Below are 21,465 nucleotides of genomic sequence, written 5' to 3' on the forward strand. Positions count from 1 at the left end.
CAAACAAGATGCAGCTGCTTGCACTCGCAATCAGCTAACCATTGCTTGTTGAGTAGAGCAATACGTACTTTTATATCAGAGTACTCAGAAGTCTCCACTATGTTTGTTGTTAGTTGCTTTTAAAAAAAAAGATATTCTGCTCTGAATTACTCATTAAATATAGATTTAAGATAAGACTTTAGCAAGATAACATTTTCACTAAGTGGGCAACACCAAACTCTTTTCCTCCATCTTATTGTCTGGCAAATCAGGTTATAATGTTTTTATGAGCAAGGGCAAACACATCATGTTTTTCCAGACATATATATTTATTTTATTATAAAGACCTTTACTATTAAGAAGGCAACAATACAACAATATCAATAGAATAATATAATGGTTATATTTTATTTAATACACTTGTTTGCGCAAAATCAAGTCAATGGTAGATAGATGTATTGTCATTGTAAAAAGAACATTACGACAATATTGTAAACCCAGTTTGAATCAGTTCCTCTGGATATTGTGTGCATGTAAGAATAACGCATAACATACATTAGTAAAATGCTGTAAGTATATTAATAATCCAGTATCAACAACACTGATATTTGTGCTGGTTTGACAATAAAGTTACTTGTATCCTTGAATGTGTTAAAAAGATACAGAAGAGACGCTAATACGATCCAGTACTGATTCTACCATTTATATCGATGCCATCGATTTTTGGATGGATACGCCCACCCCTCGTGTGCATTGAGGAAGCCAGTTTACTAGAAAAGGGAAGTACACAAATACCATACAGTGGATTGTTAAACCAGATAATAGTTTTTGTAAACCTAACTTTTAAAGAAAGAAAACTTTCAAGCGTGAATCAGTCAAACTCACCGACAATAAAACTTCAGAGTCTGCCTCTTACCAAGCAGTTTTTTTCAAAACTAATGGCCCTTTTCTGAAAATAGTGTCATATCATATCCTCAACTTTTCACCACATCCTGCTGACCGCATATGTCACGTGCTACAATGCCACCATTGTATGACGCAGAGAACGTTAGCACCATCTCATCGTCTTGTGGATGACAAGAGGATTAGATCATGGCTTCACAATGTTTGTTGTGTCTTCCTGTGAAATTGTTTGACATCAGAAATCATGATTGAACACATTTTCATTTTTTCTGTGTGTTAGCCACCTACAGTAAAGGTTAGCAGGCCCACTCAGACTAACTTTGTTGTTTTTTTGTTCAACTTAGACAGTTTTCACACACACATTTACAAGCATTTTGGAGTACCGTACATAAGCAAAGTCAAGTAATGTATTTTTGTAGCACCGAGGGGTGTAATAGTCCACCATGGATTTGGTACATTCTGGGTAGAGCAAGTAAACAAATTGTGCAAGTACTAGAGATGCGCAGATAGGCAATTATATCATCCGCAGCCGCATCACCAAGGTCGTCATCCACCCGAACCAACATTTTATCAGAACCGCAACCGCCCGCCACCTGCCCGCTGAAATACATCAGAGGTCGGCCACCTTTACCTCTCACAGAGCTATTTAAACCCGCTTCACAGAGTAATGAAGACAATGGGAGCCGCTAACGTTCTCGCGAATATCCAATAGCATTCATCCTGATGACAAGAATTTGGGCGTGTTGTGGAGCCATTGCCTTTGACACTTTCATGTACAAACCGATTGTTAGTCCGGCAACATGTTGTATGCAGCTTCCGCAATCACACGAACAAGATTGAAAGGCATACTGGGTGATACAGAGTACACTGATGGTTGTGATATAAACAATTTTAACACTCTTACTAATATGCGCCACGCTGTGAAACCACACCAAACAAGATTGACAAACACATTTCGGGAGAACATCCTCGCAGTAACACAACATAAACGCAACACAACAAATACCCAGAATCCTTTGTATCCGTGATAAATCCTGAATATATTTTACACCCCGCACCCCCAACCCCGCCCACCTTACGGACGCACGGGGGGGGGTATAAAATAGTCAGGATGTGTAATGGATACAAAGGTTTATGTTGTGTTACTGGGAGGATGTTCTCCCGAAATGTGTTTGGTGTGGCTTCACAGCGTGGCGCATATTACTAAGAGTGTTAAAATTGTTTATATCACAACCATTAGTGTACTCTGTGTCACCCAGTATGCCTTGCATTCGTGTGCGTGTTGCCGCGGAAGCAACACACAACATGATGCTGGACTGACAAGTAGATTGTACATGTTGTAGAAGGCAACGAAGCCAATGGCTTCATAGCACGCCCTAATACTTATTATCTGGGTGACTGCCGGCAGTCATTCTAGAGAATGTTTGCGTCTCCTATTGTCTTCTTCGCTTTGTGACACGGGTCTTAAATGGCTCTTTGAATGATAAAGGATACTGATTCCAGAACCATGTATATCAAATATTTCCGGATGGTTCAACCGCCACCCGTCCGAATCTAATTAAAATCTATTTTTTCGTCATGTCACCCGCCCGACCCGCGGTTTATCCGCGGACTCCGCGGATTAGACCGCAAACCGCGCATCTCTAGCAAGTACCTTTGAAGATTTTTTTTTAGATGAAACTGAAACGACTACAAACTGCTGGAGTTATGCTGCAACAAATTACAAACCCTGTTTCTATATAAGTGGGGAAATTGGGTTGGATGTAAATATAAACGGAATACAATGATTTGCAAATCCTTTTCAACCCATATTCAATTGAATGCACTACAAAGACAAGATATTTGATGTTCAAACTGATAAACTTTTTTTTTTTTGCAAATAATAACCTCAGACTATTATGGCTGAAACACGTGCCAAAGTAATTGGGAAAGGGCATGTTCACCACTGTGTTACATCACATTTTCTTTTAACCACACTCAATAAACGTTTGGGAACTGAGGAAACTAATTGTTGAAGCTTTGAAAGTGAAATTCTTTACCATTCTTGCTTGATGTACAGCTTAAGTTGTTCAACAGTCCGGGGTCTTGTTGTCGTATTTTACACTTCATAATGCGCCACACAATTTTGATGGGAGACATGTCTGGACTGCAGGTGGGCCAGGAAAGTACTCGCACTCTTTTACTACGAAGCCACGCTGTTGTAACACGTGGCTTGGCATTTTTTTTGCTGAAATAAGCAGGGGCATCCATGATAACGTTGCTTGGATAACAGCATATGTTGCTCCAAAACCTGTATGGACCATACAGCATTAATGGTGCCTTCACAGATGTGTAAGTTACCCATGCCTTGGGCACTAATGCAACCCCATACCATCACAGATGCTGGCTTGTGAACTTTGCGCCTACAACAATCTGGATGGTTATTTTCCTCTTTGTTCCGGAGGACACCACGTCCCCAGTTTCCAAATATAATTTGAAATGTGGACTCGTCAGACCACAGAACACTTTTCCACTTTGCATCAGTCCACCTTAGATGAGCTCGGGCCCAGCAAAGCCGGCGGCGTTTCTTGATAAATGGCATTCGCTTTGCATAGTAGAGTTTTAACTTGCATTTACAGATGTAGCGACCAACTGTAGTTACTGACAGTGGTTTTCTGAAGTGTTCCTGAGCCCATGTGGTGATATCCTTTACACACTGATGTCGGTTTTTGATGCAGTACCGCCTGAGGGATCAAGGGTCCGTAATATCATTGCTTACGTGCAGTGATTTCTCCAGTTTCTCTGAACCTTTTGATGATTTTACGGACCGTAGATGGTAAAATCCCTAAATGTCTTGCAATAGCTCGTTGAGAAATGTTGTTCTAAAACTGTTCGACAATTTTCTTACAAAGTGGTGACCCTCGCCCCATCCTTCTTTGTGAATTACTTAGCATGGAAGCTGCTTTTATACCCAATCATGGCACCCACCTGTTCCCAATTAGCCTGCACACGTGTGGGATGTTCTAAATAGGTGTTTGATGAGCATTCCTCAACTTATTGCCACCTTTCCCAACTTCTTTGTCACATGTTGCTGGCATCAAATTCTAAAGTTAATGATTATTTGCAAAAAAAAAATGTTTATCAGTTTGAACATCAAATATGTTATCTTTGTTGCATATTCAACTGAATATGAGTTGAAAATTATTTGCAAATCATTGTATTCTGTTTGTATTTACATCTAACAGTATTTCCCAACTCATATGGAAACGGGGTTTGTACATTCTAAAAATGAAAACAACAACTCTCCATCCATCCATCCATTTCTTACCGCTTATTCCCTTTGGGGTCGCGGGAGACGCTGGTGCCTATCTCAGCTACAATCGGGCGGAAGGCGGGATACACCCCGGACAAGTCGCCACCTCATCACAGGGCCAACACAGATAGACAGACAACATTCACACTCACATTCACACACTAGGGCCAATTATGTATTGCCAATCAACCTATCCCCAGGTGCATGTCTTTGGAAGTGGGAGGAAGCCGGAGTACCCGGAGGGAACCCACGCATTCACGGGGAGGACGAGCAAACTCCACACAGATTGAACCCTGACTACTCAGGACCTTCGTATTGTGAGGCAGACGCACTAATCCCTCTTCCACCGTGAAGCCCAACAACAACTATACAAATTTAAAAAATTAATCCAAACTTTATTTAGGGAGAGCTGCAGGATGTAGGCCTTCTCTGATAAAATGTGTACAGTAAATATACTAAAAGCAATCACATTTAAATAACTATATGCTAAACCCAATCATCCATTTTCTACCGCTTGTCCCTCTAAATATCTTAGCTTTGCTGAAAAAGTAAATTTGTGTAATATGTTATACTACAGGGCTTCACGGTGGCAGAGGGGTTAGTGCGTCTGCCTCACAATACGAAGGTCCTGCAGTCCTGGGTTCAAATCCAGGCTCGGGATCTTTCTGTGTGGAGTTTGCATGTTCTCCCCGTGAATGCGTGGGTTCCCTCCGGGTACTCTGGCTTCCTCCCACTTCCAAAGACATGCACCTGGGGATAGGTTGATTGGCAACACTAAATTGGCCCTAGTGTGTGAATGTGAGTGTGAATGTTGTCTGTCTATCTGTGTTGGCCCTGCGATGAGGTGGCGACTTGTCCAGGGTGTACCCTGCCTTCCGCTCGATTGTAGCTGAGATAGGCGCCAGCGCCCCCCGCGACCCCAAAAGGGAATAAGCGGTAGAAAATGGATGGATGTTATACTACATCTCAATAATAATTATTTTGTGTACACTGTACAAAAATAGAGTGAAGCATGAATTTATACCTGACCTTCCAAACAACCTTTCCCACCCCAAGTAACTAAAAGTCAACACATCAAGTCAAAACACAAGTGCCACACAGTGCAACCTGCTCACTGAACTATGTAGACCAGGGGTCTCAAACTCAATGTACCTGGGGGCCACTGGACGCAGAGTCTGGGTGAGGCTGGGCCGCAAGAAAAGAGTTCTTTAAAAAAAAATTGTGCGTAATCCTCAGCATGTCTAGTTGTAAAATTACATTTCAAATTGTATCCCTTGTTTACCGCAACTTTCTATGTGCAAATAGGACACGTCGGGGTGCCCCTGTACTCAACAAAGAAATATTGCATCTCCCACTTTTCCTGGAATTGTCTTTGCTCATCACTAACCTTTCTCTTCACTGCAGGCTTTGAAAAAGACATGTTTGGGGTTGTGGAATATATTTGTATTCAGCCGACGCACAGAGAATAATGTTATTTCCGCAATGTGTGTCGTTCCGCTTTTCCTCACTACAGCAACATGGCGGTCGGCGGATAATAGCCGGGAAAGTACCGGGATAGCGAGCGCAAAAAAGTGACTGCTCCCGGAGTGTTATCCGGCGTCATATAGAAATATATGTAGTGTTCATTGTGTGAGGCAATGCAAATTAAACAATAAAAAACCCCAAATATAACGGTTTGATCTGGTCCAGGTTATTGGGGGCCGTTATTACTGACGGACAGGTGTCGCGGTGTGACTACAGCCAGGAACGTAAGAAAACCCTTGTCTCCATGGCAACGTCTCTGTCGCTTTTACTCATTTGCCGCTTTTCCACTAACGCAGGGGTAGGCAACCCAGAATGTTGAAAGAGCCATTTTGGACCCAAATAACACAACACTTTCAAGCACCATTCGTATAAAACTTGCGGGCCGCACTAACATTAAACTTTCATATTAACGTGGGGGCCGCAAGATAACGTCTCGGCCCGTGGGCCGCGTGTCTGAGGCCCCTGATGTAGACATTATAAAAAGAAAACACCGTTACAATCAAATATTACATCAAAGTTGGTATGGTATGATATTCTATTACAAAGCATAATAGGTCATGTGCAAAACACTCCACACTTTTTCATGTTTGGTGCATTTTAGCTTTCTGATGTTTATGTTTGCTTGTAAAAGGTTAAGGAGGTAGTCAGGGAAGTAAACAATGTATGAGTCCAACTTTCATATACTCTTAATATTGAATGTTTTTCATACTAGCTCTATGTATTGGTCAATTTTAGTCTGTCTTGTATCTGTGCTGCTGTATGAATGTTATTGTGCAAATGATCTCAGTACTTTATGGGATAGACTTTATTAATCCCACAATGGGGAAATTATGTTTTTGTCGTGTAAATTCAAAGATTCCACAAAAAGAAAAACTAAAAAACATGTAAAAACAAGAGAGAAACATTAAAGAACACAAAGGACATTCAAACATTAAAACAGCACAGAGCTGATGCAACCAACTGGGCACGTTAACACTTATAAAAATGAGCAATACATAATATATATTGCGCACATACAATTGAACTATGCATGGACATAAAACAAAATAAAAGCACCATCTTTACACCCACCTACACTTTGGTGACCTCTGCGGCGCTCCACGCCACCGACTGCCGGGGTGGGAGTAGCACGGCCAAGGACAGGAACACAACGAACTAACCAAGAGAGCCGACTCCATCTTAGGCTGACCACAAGCTCCGTCCAGGGAGACCCAAGCCGATATGTCCTCCTCCAGCCAGATCTCTGTGAAGCTCGTCCATCCCGATGCTTTAATACCAGCTTCGCAGCCCCGTCCGTCTTCTTCTCCGACTCTCCATGCTGACTCTCTACGGACTCAGCAGCTGTTCTCCAGTGCAAACGTTGCCATGGCCAAAAGGCTCTTTTGAGGCAGATCCAAAAGTCCACCAAAAAGCATCAACAAGCAGGGGAGAAGCTACAGAAGAGGAGTTGCAGAGTGGGCCGGCTAGCAAGGCTAGCGCGAAAACCACACAAGCCACCGATTCCGATCGCAAAAAGCTGCTGCCTGACCAGGGCTCAGAAAATCTGCAGAGACTCCTCCCACCCCCACCAAGGACTGTTTTCACTGCTGGACTCTAGAAAGAGGTTCCGCAGCCTCCGTAGCAGAACCTTCAGGTTCTGTAACAGCTTCTTCCCTCAGGCCGTAAGACTCTTGAACGCATCATAATAATCCTATCAGTTACCCCCAAAACATTGATTAACTCACTGGAATACAAAGACAATATAACATACATGCATAAACTTGTTTGCAAATGCAAAAGTGCAATATATTTATCTGTAATCTATTTAATTATATCTGCACCTTATTGCTTTTTTATCCTGCACCACCATGAGCTAATGCAACACAATGTTCTTATCTGTACTGTAAAGTTCAGATTTGAATGACAGTAAAAAGGAAGTCTAAGTCTAAGTCTATCAACACCAGATCCGGGGTCCACAAAACAGACAAACTGAAACTATGGTTGGCAAGAAACAACAGGCTTCCAGACAGCTGTGCGATTATCATCACAGAATGGTGGCGACACCCTAACATAGCTGTTCAGCTAATAGGCCACAGCCCACACTGCTTTAATAGCTACAGGGTGCCCAATGTAGACATTCCGTCACACTTTTCTAGCGGATATACTTAGGCTGACCATATTCTAAAATCCCAAAAAGAGGACACACATATGCGAGCCAAGGCCGGGACTAGGTGAAAATTTGCCAATGATACTTCAACTTGCTTTATAAGTAATATATTTATTTAAATAAAGCATTTTTTTCCCTCTGTTGACAGCAGTGTTGGCGCTAAGAATTTTCAAAATGGGGTCCCACGGACCCTATCAAGTCATAAAAATGGGGTCCCACTGTAAATTTTTGGGGTTCCACTTTTTTGTAAGGATTTTGAAAACAAATGATAAACGTATGCATTGTCCTGTTATATCTCACATTATATACTGTGTTTTGGAAAAAGGTTGTCATAAACATTACTTCATTCATTAAAATAAAGAGTTTAAAAAGAAGACAAATTTGTATACTTATGTAGATGTATTCAGTTATAAACATTCATTCACTTTCTTCTTTCCTTCATGGATGTAAACTTTACCGCTGCTGTTTTTTTCTCTGTTTTTATTTATAAGTTGTAGGTGTATTTATTACAGTACAAAAGTGTAAAAAGTGTTTTGCTTCGGTCAAGAAATTATGATAATGGAGTGGCAGGGCATACATAATGTAAATTTTTTTTTAACGGTTAAATCTCTGGAGTCTACATCAAATTCACATCTATTCTTCATTTCAAAATATTTAATTTTTTTTGTGCTGTTTTTTTGTTTGTTTGTTTTATGTTTTTTTTATGGCAAACACAGAAAATATACAAAATCTTACACCAAAAATATTTTTCAAAGCAGAATATTTGATGTGACGTAATTGGGTTTGAGGTAGGGGGTGGGGGTTGGGTGAAGCGGGTGGGGGGTTGGTGGGGTTAATAGTATAGCATCCTGGAAGAGTTAGTGTTGCAAGGGATTCTGGGTATTTGTTCTGTTGTGTTTATGTTGTGTTGCGGTGCAGATGTTCTCCCGAAATGTGTTTGTCATTAATTTTTGGTGTGGGTTCACAGTGTGGCGCATATTTTTAATCCTTTTCAACCCATATTCAATTGAATGCACTACAAAGACAAGATATTTGATGTTCAAACTCATAAACTTTTTTTTTTTTTGCAAATAATAATTAACTTAGAATTTCATGGCTGCAACACGTGCCAGAGTAGCTGGGAAAGGGCATGTTCACCACTGTGTTACATCACCTTTTCTTTTAACAACACTCAATAAACGTTTGGGAACTGAGGAAACTAATTGTTGAAGCTTTGAAAGTGGAATTCTTTCCCATTCTTGTTTTATGTAGAGCTTCAGTCGTTCAACAGTCCGGGGTCTCCGCTGTTGTATTTTACTCTTCATGATGCGCCACACGGGTTTCACGGTGGCAGAAGGGTTAGTGCGTCTGCCTCACAATACGAAGGTCCTGAGAAGTCAGGGTTCAATCCTGGGCTCGGGATCTTTCTGTGTGGAGTTTGCCTGTTCTCCCCGTGAATGCGTGGGTTCCCTCCGGGTACTCCGGCTTCCTCCCACTTCCAAAGACATGCACCTGGGGAAAGGTTGATTGGCAACACTAAATTGGCCCTAGTGTGTGAATGTGAGTGTGAATGTTGTCTGTCTATCTGTGTTGGCCCTGCGATGAGGTGGCGATTTGTCCAGGGTGTACCCCGCCTTCTGCCCAATTGTAGCTGAGATAGGCACCAGCGCCCCCCGCGACCCCAAAGGGAATAAGCGGTAGAAATGGATGGATGGATAGATAATGCGCCACACATTTTTGATGGGAGGCAGGTCCGGACTGCAGGCGGGCCAGGAAAGTACCTGCACTTTTTTACGAAGCCATGTTGTTGTAATATGAGCTGAATGTGGCTTGGCATTGTCTTGCTGAAATAAGCAGGGGTGTCCATGAAAAAGACGGCGCTTCGATGGCAGCATAAGTTGTTCCAAAACCTGTATGCACCTTTCAGCATTAATGGTGCCTTCACAGATGTGTGAGTTACCCATACCTTGGGCACTAATGCACCCCCATACCATCACAGATGCTGGCTTTTGAACTTTGCGTCGATAACAGTCTGGATGGTTCGCTTCTCCTTTGGTCCGGATGACACGATGTCAAATATTTCCAAAATTATTTGAAATGTGGACTTGTCAGACCACAGAACACTTTCCCACTTTGCATCAGTCCATCTTACATGATCTCGGGCCCAGAGAAGCTGGTGGCGTTTCTGGATGTTGTTGATAGATGCCTTTTGCTTTGCATAGTAGAGCTTTAACTTGCACTTACAGATGTAGCGACGGACTGTATTTAGTGACAGTGGTTTTCTGACATGTTCATGAGCCCATGTGGTGATATCCTTTAGAGATCGATGTCGGTTTGTGATACAGTGCTGTCCGAGGGATAGAAAGTCACGGTCATTCAATGTTGGACCGTAGATGTTGAAATCCCTACATTTCTTGCAATTGCACTTGGAGAAACGTTGTTCTTAAATTGTTTGACTATTTGCTCACGCAGTTGTGGACAAAAGGGTGTACCTGGCCCCATCCTTTTTTGTGAAAGACTGAGCATTTTTTGGGAAGCTGTTTTTATACCCAATCATGGCCCCCACCTGTTCCCAATTAGCCTGCACACCTGTGGGATGTTCCAAATAAGTGTTTGATGAGCATTCCTCAACTTTATCAGTTTTTATTGCCACCTTTCCCAACTTCTTTGTCACATGTTGCTGGCATGAAATTCTAAAGTTAATGATTATTTGCAAACAAAAAAGTTTATCAGTTTAACATCAAATATGTTGTCTTTGTAGCATATTCAACTGAATATGAGTTGAAAATAATTTGCAAATCATTGTATTCCGTTTATATTTACATCTAACAGTATTTCCAAACTCATATGGAAACGAAGTTTGTAAATATAAATGTTAACACGAAATCTAAATCTGAGCGCAAACTCTCTCGCTAAGTGTTAAGATTAATATTCATTGAATGCCAATCTTCCAACAATACGAGGACTATCATCTGCAAAGCCAGCACCCAATACTTTGCCTTTCAGTGCACAAAACACTTATATCTTTTCTACTCCTTAAGAAGTAAACATGACGGATGATTAATGACAAATAATGCCAATAAACTTGCATTTTGTTGAAAATGTTAGCTCCAAATGTGTGAGTGTGCATGGTCTGTAGCATAAGGACATGGTTGAAAACAAGACACTTAACCTGCTGATCGCTTTACCTCGTGTCAGACAATGCTTTAGATCTGTTTTTAAGAATATTTCTTAACTGTGAGCTAAATGGTAAAAAAACAAGATCACAGTGCATGTGAAGTCATCATTTGGTCAGCGGTTTGGATCCGGTGTTCTGCGGATGTCTGCTGCCCAATGTTACTAAACATGCAAACAACGCAAATATTTGCCTGGAACAAAACGCAGCTGTCTCTTGGGGGGTAATTTTTAATTTTTTTCATTTATTCTGTCTTCTGACCAGCAAACATATAGACGATTACAGCGTGACAAAGTTCACATTGTATGAAAACGGACAGTGAGCATGTGGATAATTACAGTATGAGAAAGCTACTGGTAGTTTTTTTTTTTTTTGAAGGAGGCGGCATAATTCGACTGAACTTTGGAGCATATGTTACTTTTCAGTCTTCATTCCTGCTCTTCGCAGCACAACACATTATTGCTTGATTGATTGATTGAAACTTTTAGTAGTAGTTTTTACCACAAAGACATATTCTTAAAAACAGATGTAAAGCATTGTCAAACACGGAAGTAAAGCTATCATCAGTTTGAGCTTCTTGTTTTCAGATATGTCTTTATGCAAGACACCATGCACACTCACACTTTTGGAGTTAACATTTCTAACAATATGAAACTTTATTGGCATTGTTTGTCATCAATCATCTTTCATCTTTCCTTCTTCCACAGTTAGAAAGATGTAGGCGTGCCGTGCACTGAGAGGCAGAGATGTGGGCGAGAGGTCTCCGATTGGTGGACAATTGACATTCTATCAATATTCATCTTTACACTTTGGCGATTTAGCCCTCACATTTAGATTTAGCTTTTCCAGGGTGTACCCCGCCTTCCACCCGAATACAGCTGAGATAGGCTCCAGCACCCCCGCGACCCCAAACGGGACAAGGGGTAGAAAAATGGATGGATGGATTTGGATTTAGATTTAAAATTTATGTCTCGATTTACCATTTAGCGCTCACAATTGGATTTAATGTTTACATTAAAGATTTAAATGTAACATTTAGGTTTTGATTTAACATTTAGATTTAAATTCAAGATTTAGATCTAGGTTTACATTAAAGATTTAGATTTAGATTCAACAATAAGGTTTAGATTAAACATTTCAATTTAAATTTAAGATTTAGATATAAATATATACATATATATTCACACACATATATATATACATACACACATACATATTTATATATATATGTATGTATATATATATATATATATATATATATATATATATATATATATATATATATATATATATATATTAGGGCTGCGAATCTTTGGGTGTCCCACGATTTGATTCAATATATATATATATAATATATACAATAAAGTTGTATAAACCCTGTTTCCATATGAGTTGGGAAATTGTGTTAGATGTAAATATAAATGGAATACAATGATTTGCAAATCCTTTTCAAGCCATATTCAGTTGAATATGCTACAAAGACAACATATTTGATGTTAAAACTGATAAACTTTTTTTTTGGGAAAGAATTATTAACTTTAGAATTTGATGCCAGCAACACCTGACAGAGAAGTTGGGAAAGGTGGCAATAAATACTGATAAAGTTGAGGAATGCTCATCAAACACTTATTTGGAACATCCCACACGTGTGCAGGCTAATTGGGAACAGGTGGGTGCCATGATTGGGTATAAAAACAGCTTCCCAAGAAAGGCTCAGTATTTCACAACAAATACACGTACCGTTACACTGCTAATAATATATATATATACATATATATATATATATATATATATATATATATTACACTGCTAATAATATATATATATATATATATATATATATATATATATATATATATATATATGAAGTAGAAGTCTTCACAGGCTGCTCTGCTTTCTGTCCCTGTCTCTGCCTCATTGTCCCGCCCACACAACCATCTGATTGGTTACATACAAAGCCAATCAGCAGCGCGTATTCAGAGCGATGTAACAGCCAATCAGCAGTGCGTATTCAGACTTCAGAACGATGTAGTCAATGCTTTAGCATCGAGCAGATATTCGTCTAGCAGGGGAGGAGCGGACTCTACCCAAATTATACTAAACACTTCCAAGTCACAACTATTACAACCATCACTATGAGCCCGTTGACCTTCTAGAAACTTAACCTGCAGCTCAGCTAGCTCACAGTATAGGCTTGAAATGAAGGCTAATTAGCTTTTAGCGTAACGTTAGCTCATTTTTCTGTGTGTGTATGTGAGTGTGTGTGCGTGCGTGCGTGTGCATGTTTTAGGGGCAGCAAAGCCCTGTCCGTCTGTTATTTCATTGAACTCCATTATGTTTAGGGATGAATAGTTTCTCCTATTGCAATTGTACTATTTTTCAGCTACATGAATCATTAGTATTGTAGCAGCCTAGTTTTGAATAGCAGGGTCCCTGTTATCGCATGTTGATAAAAATTCAACATTTGAATAATAAAAGTCAACTACAGGCTTCCCAAATGCTGGAATAAATTAAGCGTGATGAGTTGACATTAAACAGTTTCAATGGAAACTGTTTAATGTTGCACTTTTTTTATGTAGAAGAAAGGTTTTGTCATTTTATTTAATCAAAGCAACAACTTGAGGCAGTTGAATGTGGATTAACGTGGGCAGAATTATTATAGTGTTCCCAATGTTAAAAGGATAAAGCCATTGTTTACAAATTTGGTACATAAATAACCAAAAAATTTATATTTTGTTGATTTCTTACTGTACCGAAAATGAACCGAACCGTGACCTCTAAACTGAGGTACGTACCGAACCGAAATTTTTGTGTACCGTTACACCCCTAATATATGTACATACACAGTGGGGCGAAAAAGTATTTAGTCAGCCACCAATTGTGCAAGTTCTCCCACTTAAAATGATGAGAGAGGTCTGTAATTTTCATCACCAAAATGTTCTATTTTGGTTTCATTTGACCACAGGACATTCTCCCAATCCTCTGCTGTATCATCCATGTATCCATTTTGGTATGAACTCAACTCGTTGTGTTTGGAGGAAGAAAAATACTGAGTTGCATCCCAAGAACACCACACCTACTGTGAAGCATGGGGGTGGAAACATCATGCTTTGGGGCTGTTTTTCTGCTAAGGGGACAGGATGACTGATCCGTGTTAAGGAAAGAATGAATGGGGCCATGTATCGTGAGATTTTGAGCCAAAACCTCCTTCCATCAGTGAGAGCTTTGAATGATTGACCAAATACTTATTTTCCACCATAATTTACAAATAATTTTTTCTAAATTCCTACAATGTGAATTCCCGGATTTTTTTTTCACATTCTGTCTCTCACAGTTGAAGTGTACCTATGATGAAAATTACAGACCTCTGTCATCCTTTTAAGTGGGAAAACTTGCACAATCGGTGGCTGACTAAATACTTTTTTGCCCCACTGTATGTATATATGTACAAACCCCAAAACCAATTAACTTGGCACATTGTGTACTTCGGGAAAAAAAACAGAATACAATGAATTGCAAATCCACTTTGGCCACGTCTTAACAGTCCCGGTCATAGGTTTACTGTAAATGATAGGCAAAATTCCCTTTCAAGATAGGGTGAAAGGGGCTCAGGGTAGAACTGCTGCTCCGTTACATTGAGAAGAAACAGTTGAAGTGATTCAGGCATCTAGTTCAGATCCTCCCAGAGGCCTTCACAGTGAGGTGTTCTGGGCATATAACCATGAGAAGAACCTGGGGTGTACCTAGAACATGCTGTAATGATAGGATGAATTGGATCAATTACCAAGTTGGCAACATGATTTCTGGTTTCATCATTTGAAAAGTACAAATGATGAAACCAGAAATCATGTTGCCAACTTGGTAATTGAATGTTAATATAACAGCAAATGAATGAGTGAAATATGAACTTTGCACTATGTTTGAAAACGATATAGACCCTGAAAAAAATTTCTTCAATGGCATAGCAATGAATTGCAAATATTATACAGAAGAACAATATAATGACAGTATAAAATTAAGTAACCAATTAAAAATTATACATATTAATAGTAGAAGTCTGTCTGCAAACTTTCACCATATAAAGGAATTTTTAAGTAAATTTGTAAAACCTTTTAGCATTATAGCAATATCAGAAACTTGGATAACTCAAGAAAAAAGTGTAGATTTTGGTCTGAATGGATATGAATTTGTGCATTTGGATAGAATAGATAAAAAGGGAGGAGGAGTAGCACTCTATATTGATAAAAATCTAAACTTTATTAAAGTTGAAAATATGACATCTATCATTGAACAAGTAATGGAATGTAGAACGGTAAAGATTATAAGAGAAGGAAGAAAAAATATCCTAGTTAGTTGTATATATAGAACTCCGGGATCCAAAATAGAAACCTTCACCAAAGCTATGGAAGGATTATTTTATAAATTGAATAAAAAAGAAATATTTATTAGTGGAGACTTTAACATTGACTTAATACATACAAGTAGCAATAGAGAAACAGCTGAATTTATAGACACAATGCACAGTATGAGTTTGATATATTTGATAAATAAACCAACAAGAATCACATCACATAGTGCCACCCTAATTGACAATATATTTACCAATATAATGGATGACAACCTAATATGTGGAATCTTGATAAATGATATAAGTGATCATCTCCCAGTCTTTGTGGTCTACAACTGTGCCAGTAAAATTAAAATCAAGAATGAATGTGAAACTGTCTATAAAAGAATCATAACAGAGAAAACGCTCAACAAATTCAAGAATGAACTACAAAAGCAAAATTGGAATACTATTTATGATAAAAAAAAAAGTTAATACAGCTTATGAACAATTCTTAAACTCATTTAAAATACTATATGATGGAAATTGTCCAGTAGTAAATTATGAAAGGAAGTCAAACTACGGCGAGTTTAAACCGTGGATGACTAAAGGACTCCAAAATGCCTGTAAAAAAAAGAATATTTTATATAAGGAATTTATAAAAAATAGAACTTTAGTAAATGAAAATAAATATAAAAATGAACTAATCAATATAATCAGAATGTGTAAAAAAGATTATTATATAACTAAACTGGAATATAACAAGAATAATATAAGAGGTGTATGGAAAATATTAAATGGTATTATTAGAAATAAAAATGATGATAATCAATACCCACCATACTTTATGGAAAATAACAACATGATTAAGGATAATGAGGTGATAGTAAATACATTTAATGATTATTTTATAAATATTGGACCAAAACTAGCAGAAGAGATAAAGGTAGAAGGGACAAAAATAGATGCAGCAGATTATATCAACCCAAACCCTAAAACAATGTTTTTAAAACCAGTAGTAGAAAGAGAAATCGGGGAAATAGTCAAAAGTTTTAAGAACAAAACAAGCAAAGATGTGGATGATATAGACATGCAAACTTTAAAGTATGTGATAGATGGAATTAGTGCCCCATTAGCGTATCTATTTAACCTTTCATTTGAAATGGGAGTATTTCCTCAACTAATGAAAATTGCAAAAGTTGTTCCTATTCACAAAGCGGAAGACGGACACTTAATCACAAACTACAGACCAATCTCAATATTACCACATTTCTCCAAAATATTAGAAAAAATATTTATAAATAGATTCGATGGCTTTGTAGAAAAAAATGAATTATTAACAGATAGGCAGTATGGTTTCAGGAATAGTCGATCAACAGCACAAGCATTAACAGATTTAATTGAAGAAATAACTGATAGTATTGATAAAAATAAATATACAATAGGAGTATTCTTAGATCTTAAGAAGGCTTTTGATACAGTAGACCATAGTATTCTTATTAGAAAAATGGAAAAATATGGTTTTAGGGGTATTGTTCTGGAATGGATAAAAAGTTATTTATCTGATAGAAAGCAGTTTGTACAGATATCACAAAAAAAATCATGTTGGTTAAATATTAAATGTGGCGTACCACAGGGGTCAGTCTTAGGGCCCAAGATGTTCATCATGTATGTAAATGATATTTGTAAAGTAACTGAAAACCTTAAATATGTGTTATTTGCGGATGACACCAATGTACTCTGTTCTGATGTGGACTTGCAGCAGCTCCTGAGGACCGTCACCATGGAGATGTGTAAACTAAAAAAATGGTTTGATGCTAATAAATTATCATTAAACCTAAATAAAACTAACTTTATGTTATTTGGAAATAAGAGAAATTATATAAATGTAAAATTATATATAGACAATGTTAGTATAGAAAGAGTAAACAAAATCAAATTTTTGGGTGTGATCTTGGACCACAGGATCTGCTGGAAGTCACACATTACATACATCAAAGGGAAGTTGGCGAGAAGTATTGCTGTCCTGGGTAAAACAAGGCACATTCTTAATCAAAAAACATTACACACTCTTTATTGTACACTTGTTTTACCATATTTGAGTTACTGTCTAGAAGTTTGGGGAAATACATATAGGACGAACATCCAACCACTATTCATAATGCAAAAAAGGGCCATCAGACTGATACATAACACAGGACCCCGAGAACACACTAATGGATTATTTATAAAAACATTTGATTTAAAACTACCAGATCTCATCCAACTCAAGACTGCCCAAATGATTTATAAAGCAAGTAAAGATTTACTTCCAACAGGGTTACAGAGAAGATTTTTACAAAGAGAAGGGAATTATAATTTAAGAGGAGAACTACTTTTTAAGATCCAATATTGCAGAACAACGCCGAAACGAATGAGTATAACAATAGCAGGGGTTAAAATATGGAACTGTTTAAAGGATGAAATAAAACACAGCACCAACATAAACCAGTTTAAAAAGCTTTTTAAATCATTTATCATTAGTAAATATAAGAAAGAAGAGCAAACATTGTTTCAGAAAGACAATAATATATAATATGTATATAAATACAATTTATGATTTCATAATTATACATATAGGTTATATTAAAATTTATATATTACCACTTTATATGGAATTTAAATGAATTGTGTATATATAATATATATATATATATATATATATAAGTGTACAAAGTATATGTTTGATTTAAATGTTAAACTGTGTATATGAGACGTGTGCTACATATATGTTGCTTATATATTGTTTAAAAAAAAAAGTGATATAAGTGAAGCATGTTTTAGATTTTATATATTTTGAACCTTCTTCTTGTTGTGATGGGGTAGGTTTATATAAGCGTTGCTTCAACCTACACCCTTTCGGCTCAATCATTGCTCAAATGAGTGTTTTTTTTTTTTCTTTTCTTGTTGTTGTTCTTTGTTTTATGTGAAGATTGCCGAAATAAAATACATTGATTGATAAAATACATTGATTGATGATGTCTCGCAGCTGGCTTGTAACGCCTCTGTGTTCCGCTAATTAAATTGGAAGAGGTGGCCACTGGCAACCGGAATAAGTGCCCACTTTTAAAATTGAGCTATCCAGAGAAAGATTCACATACATTTTCCTTTGTGCACAGGTATGTATTCTGAATGTAATATTTGTACTTCTCCTAATTAAAGGGCACCGGGGAGGAACCAGTCCACCCCAAATTCCTTGGTAAGGCTGGTTGGGTTAAAAAGGCCCCTTGCAGACTGCTAGCCAAGTATAAAGAGCGCTACATCGAAGTAGAGAGGACTAATGTTGCAGTGTATGAAAATGAGGTAAGTTAGTCATTTAACACTATCCATTCCTACGTTTTGTTTTTGTTTCATGTGTCGGTTCATAAAGAGTTTGCTACACCCAAGAAGACACTGCAGGCTGATCAGTATTTGTGCAGGTTACAATCTTTTGTGATGTTCCTCAATATGGAATGGACCTTTTGCCAAGTGACATCGCAATCAACACAGACGGACCAATCACAGAGCAGACATGAACATCCAACACCCAAAGGTCCAATGCTCTGCTGCCTGTAAATTTAATTTAATTCAGATGTTTTTCATATTAAAAAAATACTGAAAATACCCCGTCAAGTCAGACAATTAGTTTATGCATGTAAGTAAGACAAGTCAAACAAAATGTCACTTACGCCCCGTTTGCCTGCACACAAAATCTGATTTTTTAGCCCAGTGACACAGATCGAATCTTTCGGCATCAGATTCAGGCCACATTATCCTGAATCCGAATTGGAATCTGATCTTTTCAAATGTGACTTCAGTCTAAACGCAATGCGACCTGCATTGGGTTTTTTTTCAGCTTTGGGAAAGTTATGTCTTTCGGGTGTGCCGGAAAGATGCAGTCGCCAGCGGAAATGGATATTTCATCACAACATCCAGTTTTGATTTCTATTTAAGACGACCCGATTTTCGGTGCATCACTAGTTAATAGAGTGCAAATAATAGCCTATATGTAATACATGAAAATGTATTTGAATTCAGAAGAAATAACAATTGTTGAAAGACTGGAATTGACACTGTGGCGCATTTGCTTACTTGTCAGTTGATAAATAAAGCTCTCGTAGATCCACGCTGATGTCCGTGTCTCCCTTACTTAACAGCCAAAAAAAGATTAGAACCCTCCAAAATATATTACACTACAAATATATATCCATTCCTACTTGATATTACTTTCATTTACTTTCACGTAAAAAACACCCATCTTAAAGGCCTACTGAAACCCACTACTACCCACCACGCAGTCTGATAGTTTATATATCAATGATGAAATATTAACATTGCAACACATGCCAATACGGCCTTTTTAGTTTACTAAATTACAATTTTAAATTTCCCGGGAGTTTCGTCTTCGAAACGTCGTGTAATGATGACGTGTACGCAAGACGCACAGGTTTTTAGGAAGTATGAGCGCTGCACACACACAGCTAAAGGTCGTCTGCTTAAACAGCATAATTATACAGTATTTTGGAGATCTGGGTTGCTGAATCTTTTGCAATTTGTTCAATTAATATTGGAGAAGTCACAGTAGAAAGATGGAGTTGGGAAGCTTTAGCCTTTAGCCACACAAACACACGGTGATTCCTTGTTTAAAATCCCTGGAGGTGAAACTTTCTTATGGATCAGAACGCGGTCAAGCCAACATGAATCCCTACCAAATGTCAACCTGCAGGTTTCGGTGAGAAAATTGTGGTTAAAAAGTCAGTTCTTACCGGAGAAAAGATAAGCTTGTGCCGTCCATTGCTGCCATGGACTCCCCTGAGACACTGCGCGTCAACACCCGTGGAGACACCCTTCCAACTATCAGGTACTATTTAACGCACTAAAACACTAGCAACACAATAGAAAGATAAGGGATTTCCCAGAATTAACCTAGTAAATGTTTCTAAAAACATCGGAATCCGTCCCAATGCAATCGCGTTTATTTTTATTTTTTTCAAACTTTATTTTTTCTAGTCCGTCGCTATCAATATCCTCAAACACGAATCTTTCATCCTCGCTCAAAATAATGGGGAAATTGTCGTTTTCTCGGTCCCCATAGCACTTTTTGTCTGAGGCTCCCATTATAAACAATGTGAATATGTGAGGAGCCATCACACGGGTGACGTCATCGTCTGCGACTTCCGGTAGAGACAAGGCTTTTGTCTTAGCACCGAAAGTTGCGAACTTTATCGTGGATGTTCCCTACTAAATCCTTTCAGCAAAAATATGGCAATATCGCAAAATGATCAAGTATGACACATAGAATGGACCTGCTATCCCCGTTTAAATAAGTAAATCTCATTTCAGTAGGCCTTTAAGGTGTTGCGACTTTTATTTTATTTTGTAGTAGTTGCCACTTCCTCCCGGTCAACTCCCTTTGTTTTCAGTTTATGGAAGTGCGAGTGCAAGTTACGTGGAGGCCACATTTTGAGGCCACATAGGGGCCTGTGCACGTTGACACTGGAGTCTGATAAAAATCACATTTGACTTGCAGTGTAAACAGTTAGCTGGAAAAACTCAGATTGAAAAAAAAAAGAATTTGTGCCAATAGTGGCTGTCAGGTCGTAGACTCTGGGCAGTGGTAGTAACTCCCTGGCCGGTTAGGCTCACTGGAGGAAAGGAGAGCAAGAGGATGATTTACACCAGGGGTGTCAAACTCATTTTAGATCGGGGGCCACATGGAGAAAAATCTACTCCCAAGTGGGCCGGACTGGTAAAATCACGGCACGATAACTTAAAAATAAAGACAACTTCGGATTGTTTTCTTTGTTTGAAAATACAACACCCACATTCTGAAAAAAACTTTTTTTTATATTTATATGTTGTGGTTAATAGAATTATATCTTTATTTTTTGTTATCTATACTTTCTGAATAAATTATGTGATAATGTTCATCAGTCAACTCGTTGGTGTTAATGTTCCATCCATCAAGATAAAAAATATATACATATATTTTAAAATCAAATTACAGGATGTTATTTATGTGGGGTTTTTTTTGTTTGTTTTTTTACAGATGTACCATATTCTACAAAGATACACAGAATTGCTATTGTGACATCTAGTGGACACATTTAGAACAGCAGTTT

The 21,465-nt window shown here is 38.1% G+C and overlaps 1 protein-coding gene across 3 annotated transcripts in view; it reads left to right on the forward strand.

Annotated features, from left to right (window-relative positions):
- Positions 1 to 21,465, forward strand: part of plekho2 (pleckstrin homology domain containing, family O member 2) — a 46,510-nt gene that overhangs the window by 4,335 nt on the left and 20,710 nt on the right. For 2 of the 3 annotated variants that reach the window (XM_061884634.1, XM_061884639.1), the window contains exon 2: positions 18,527 to 18,667. In XM_061884634.1, coding sequence (XP_061740618.1) covers positions 18,527 to 18,667 — 141 coding nt within the window. Of the gene's footprint in view, positions 1 to 18,526; positions 18,668 to 18,783; positions 18,897 to 21,465 lie in introns of those variants that run through there. The other variant, XM_061884648.1, reaches the window with a different exon arrangement.

The sequence above is a fragment of the Nerophis ophidion genome, linkage group LG02, assembly GCF_033978795.1.
Source record: "Nerophis ophidion isolate RoL-2023_Sa linkage group LG02, RoL_Noph_v1.0, whole genome shotgun sequence".
Taxonomy (NCBI): domain Eukaryota; kingdom Metazoa; phylum Chordata; class Actinopteri; order Syngnathiformes; family Syngnathidae; genus Nerophis; species Nerophis ophidion.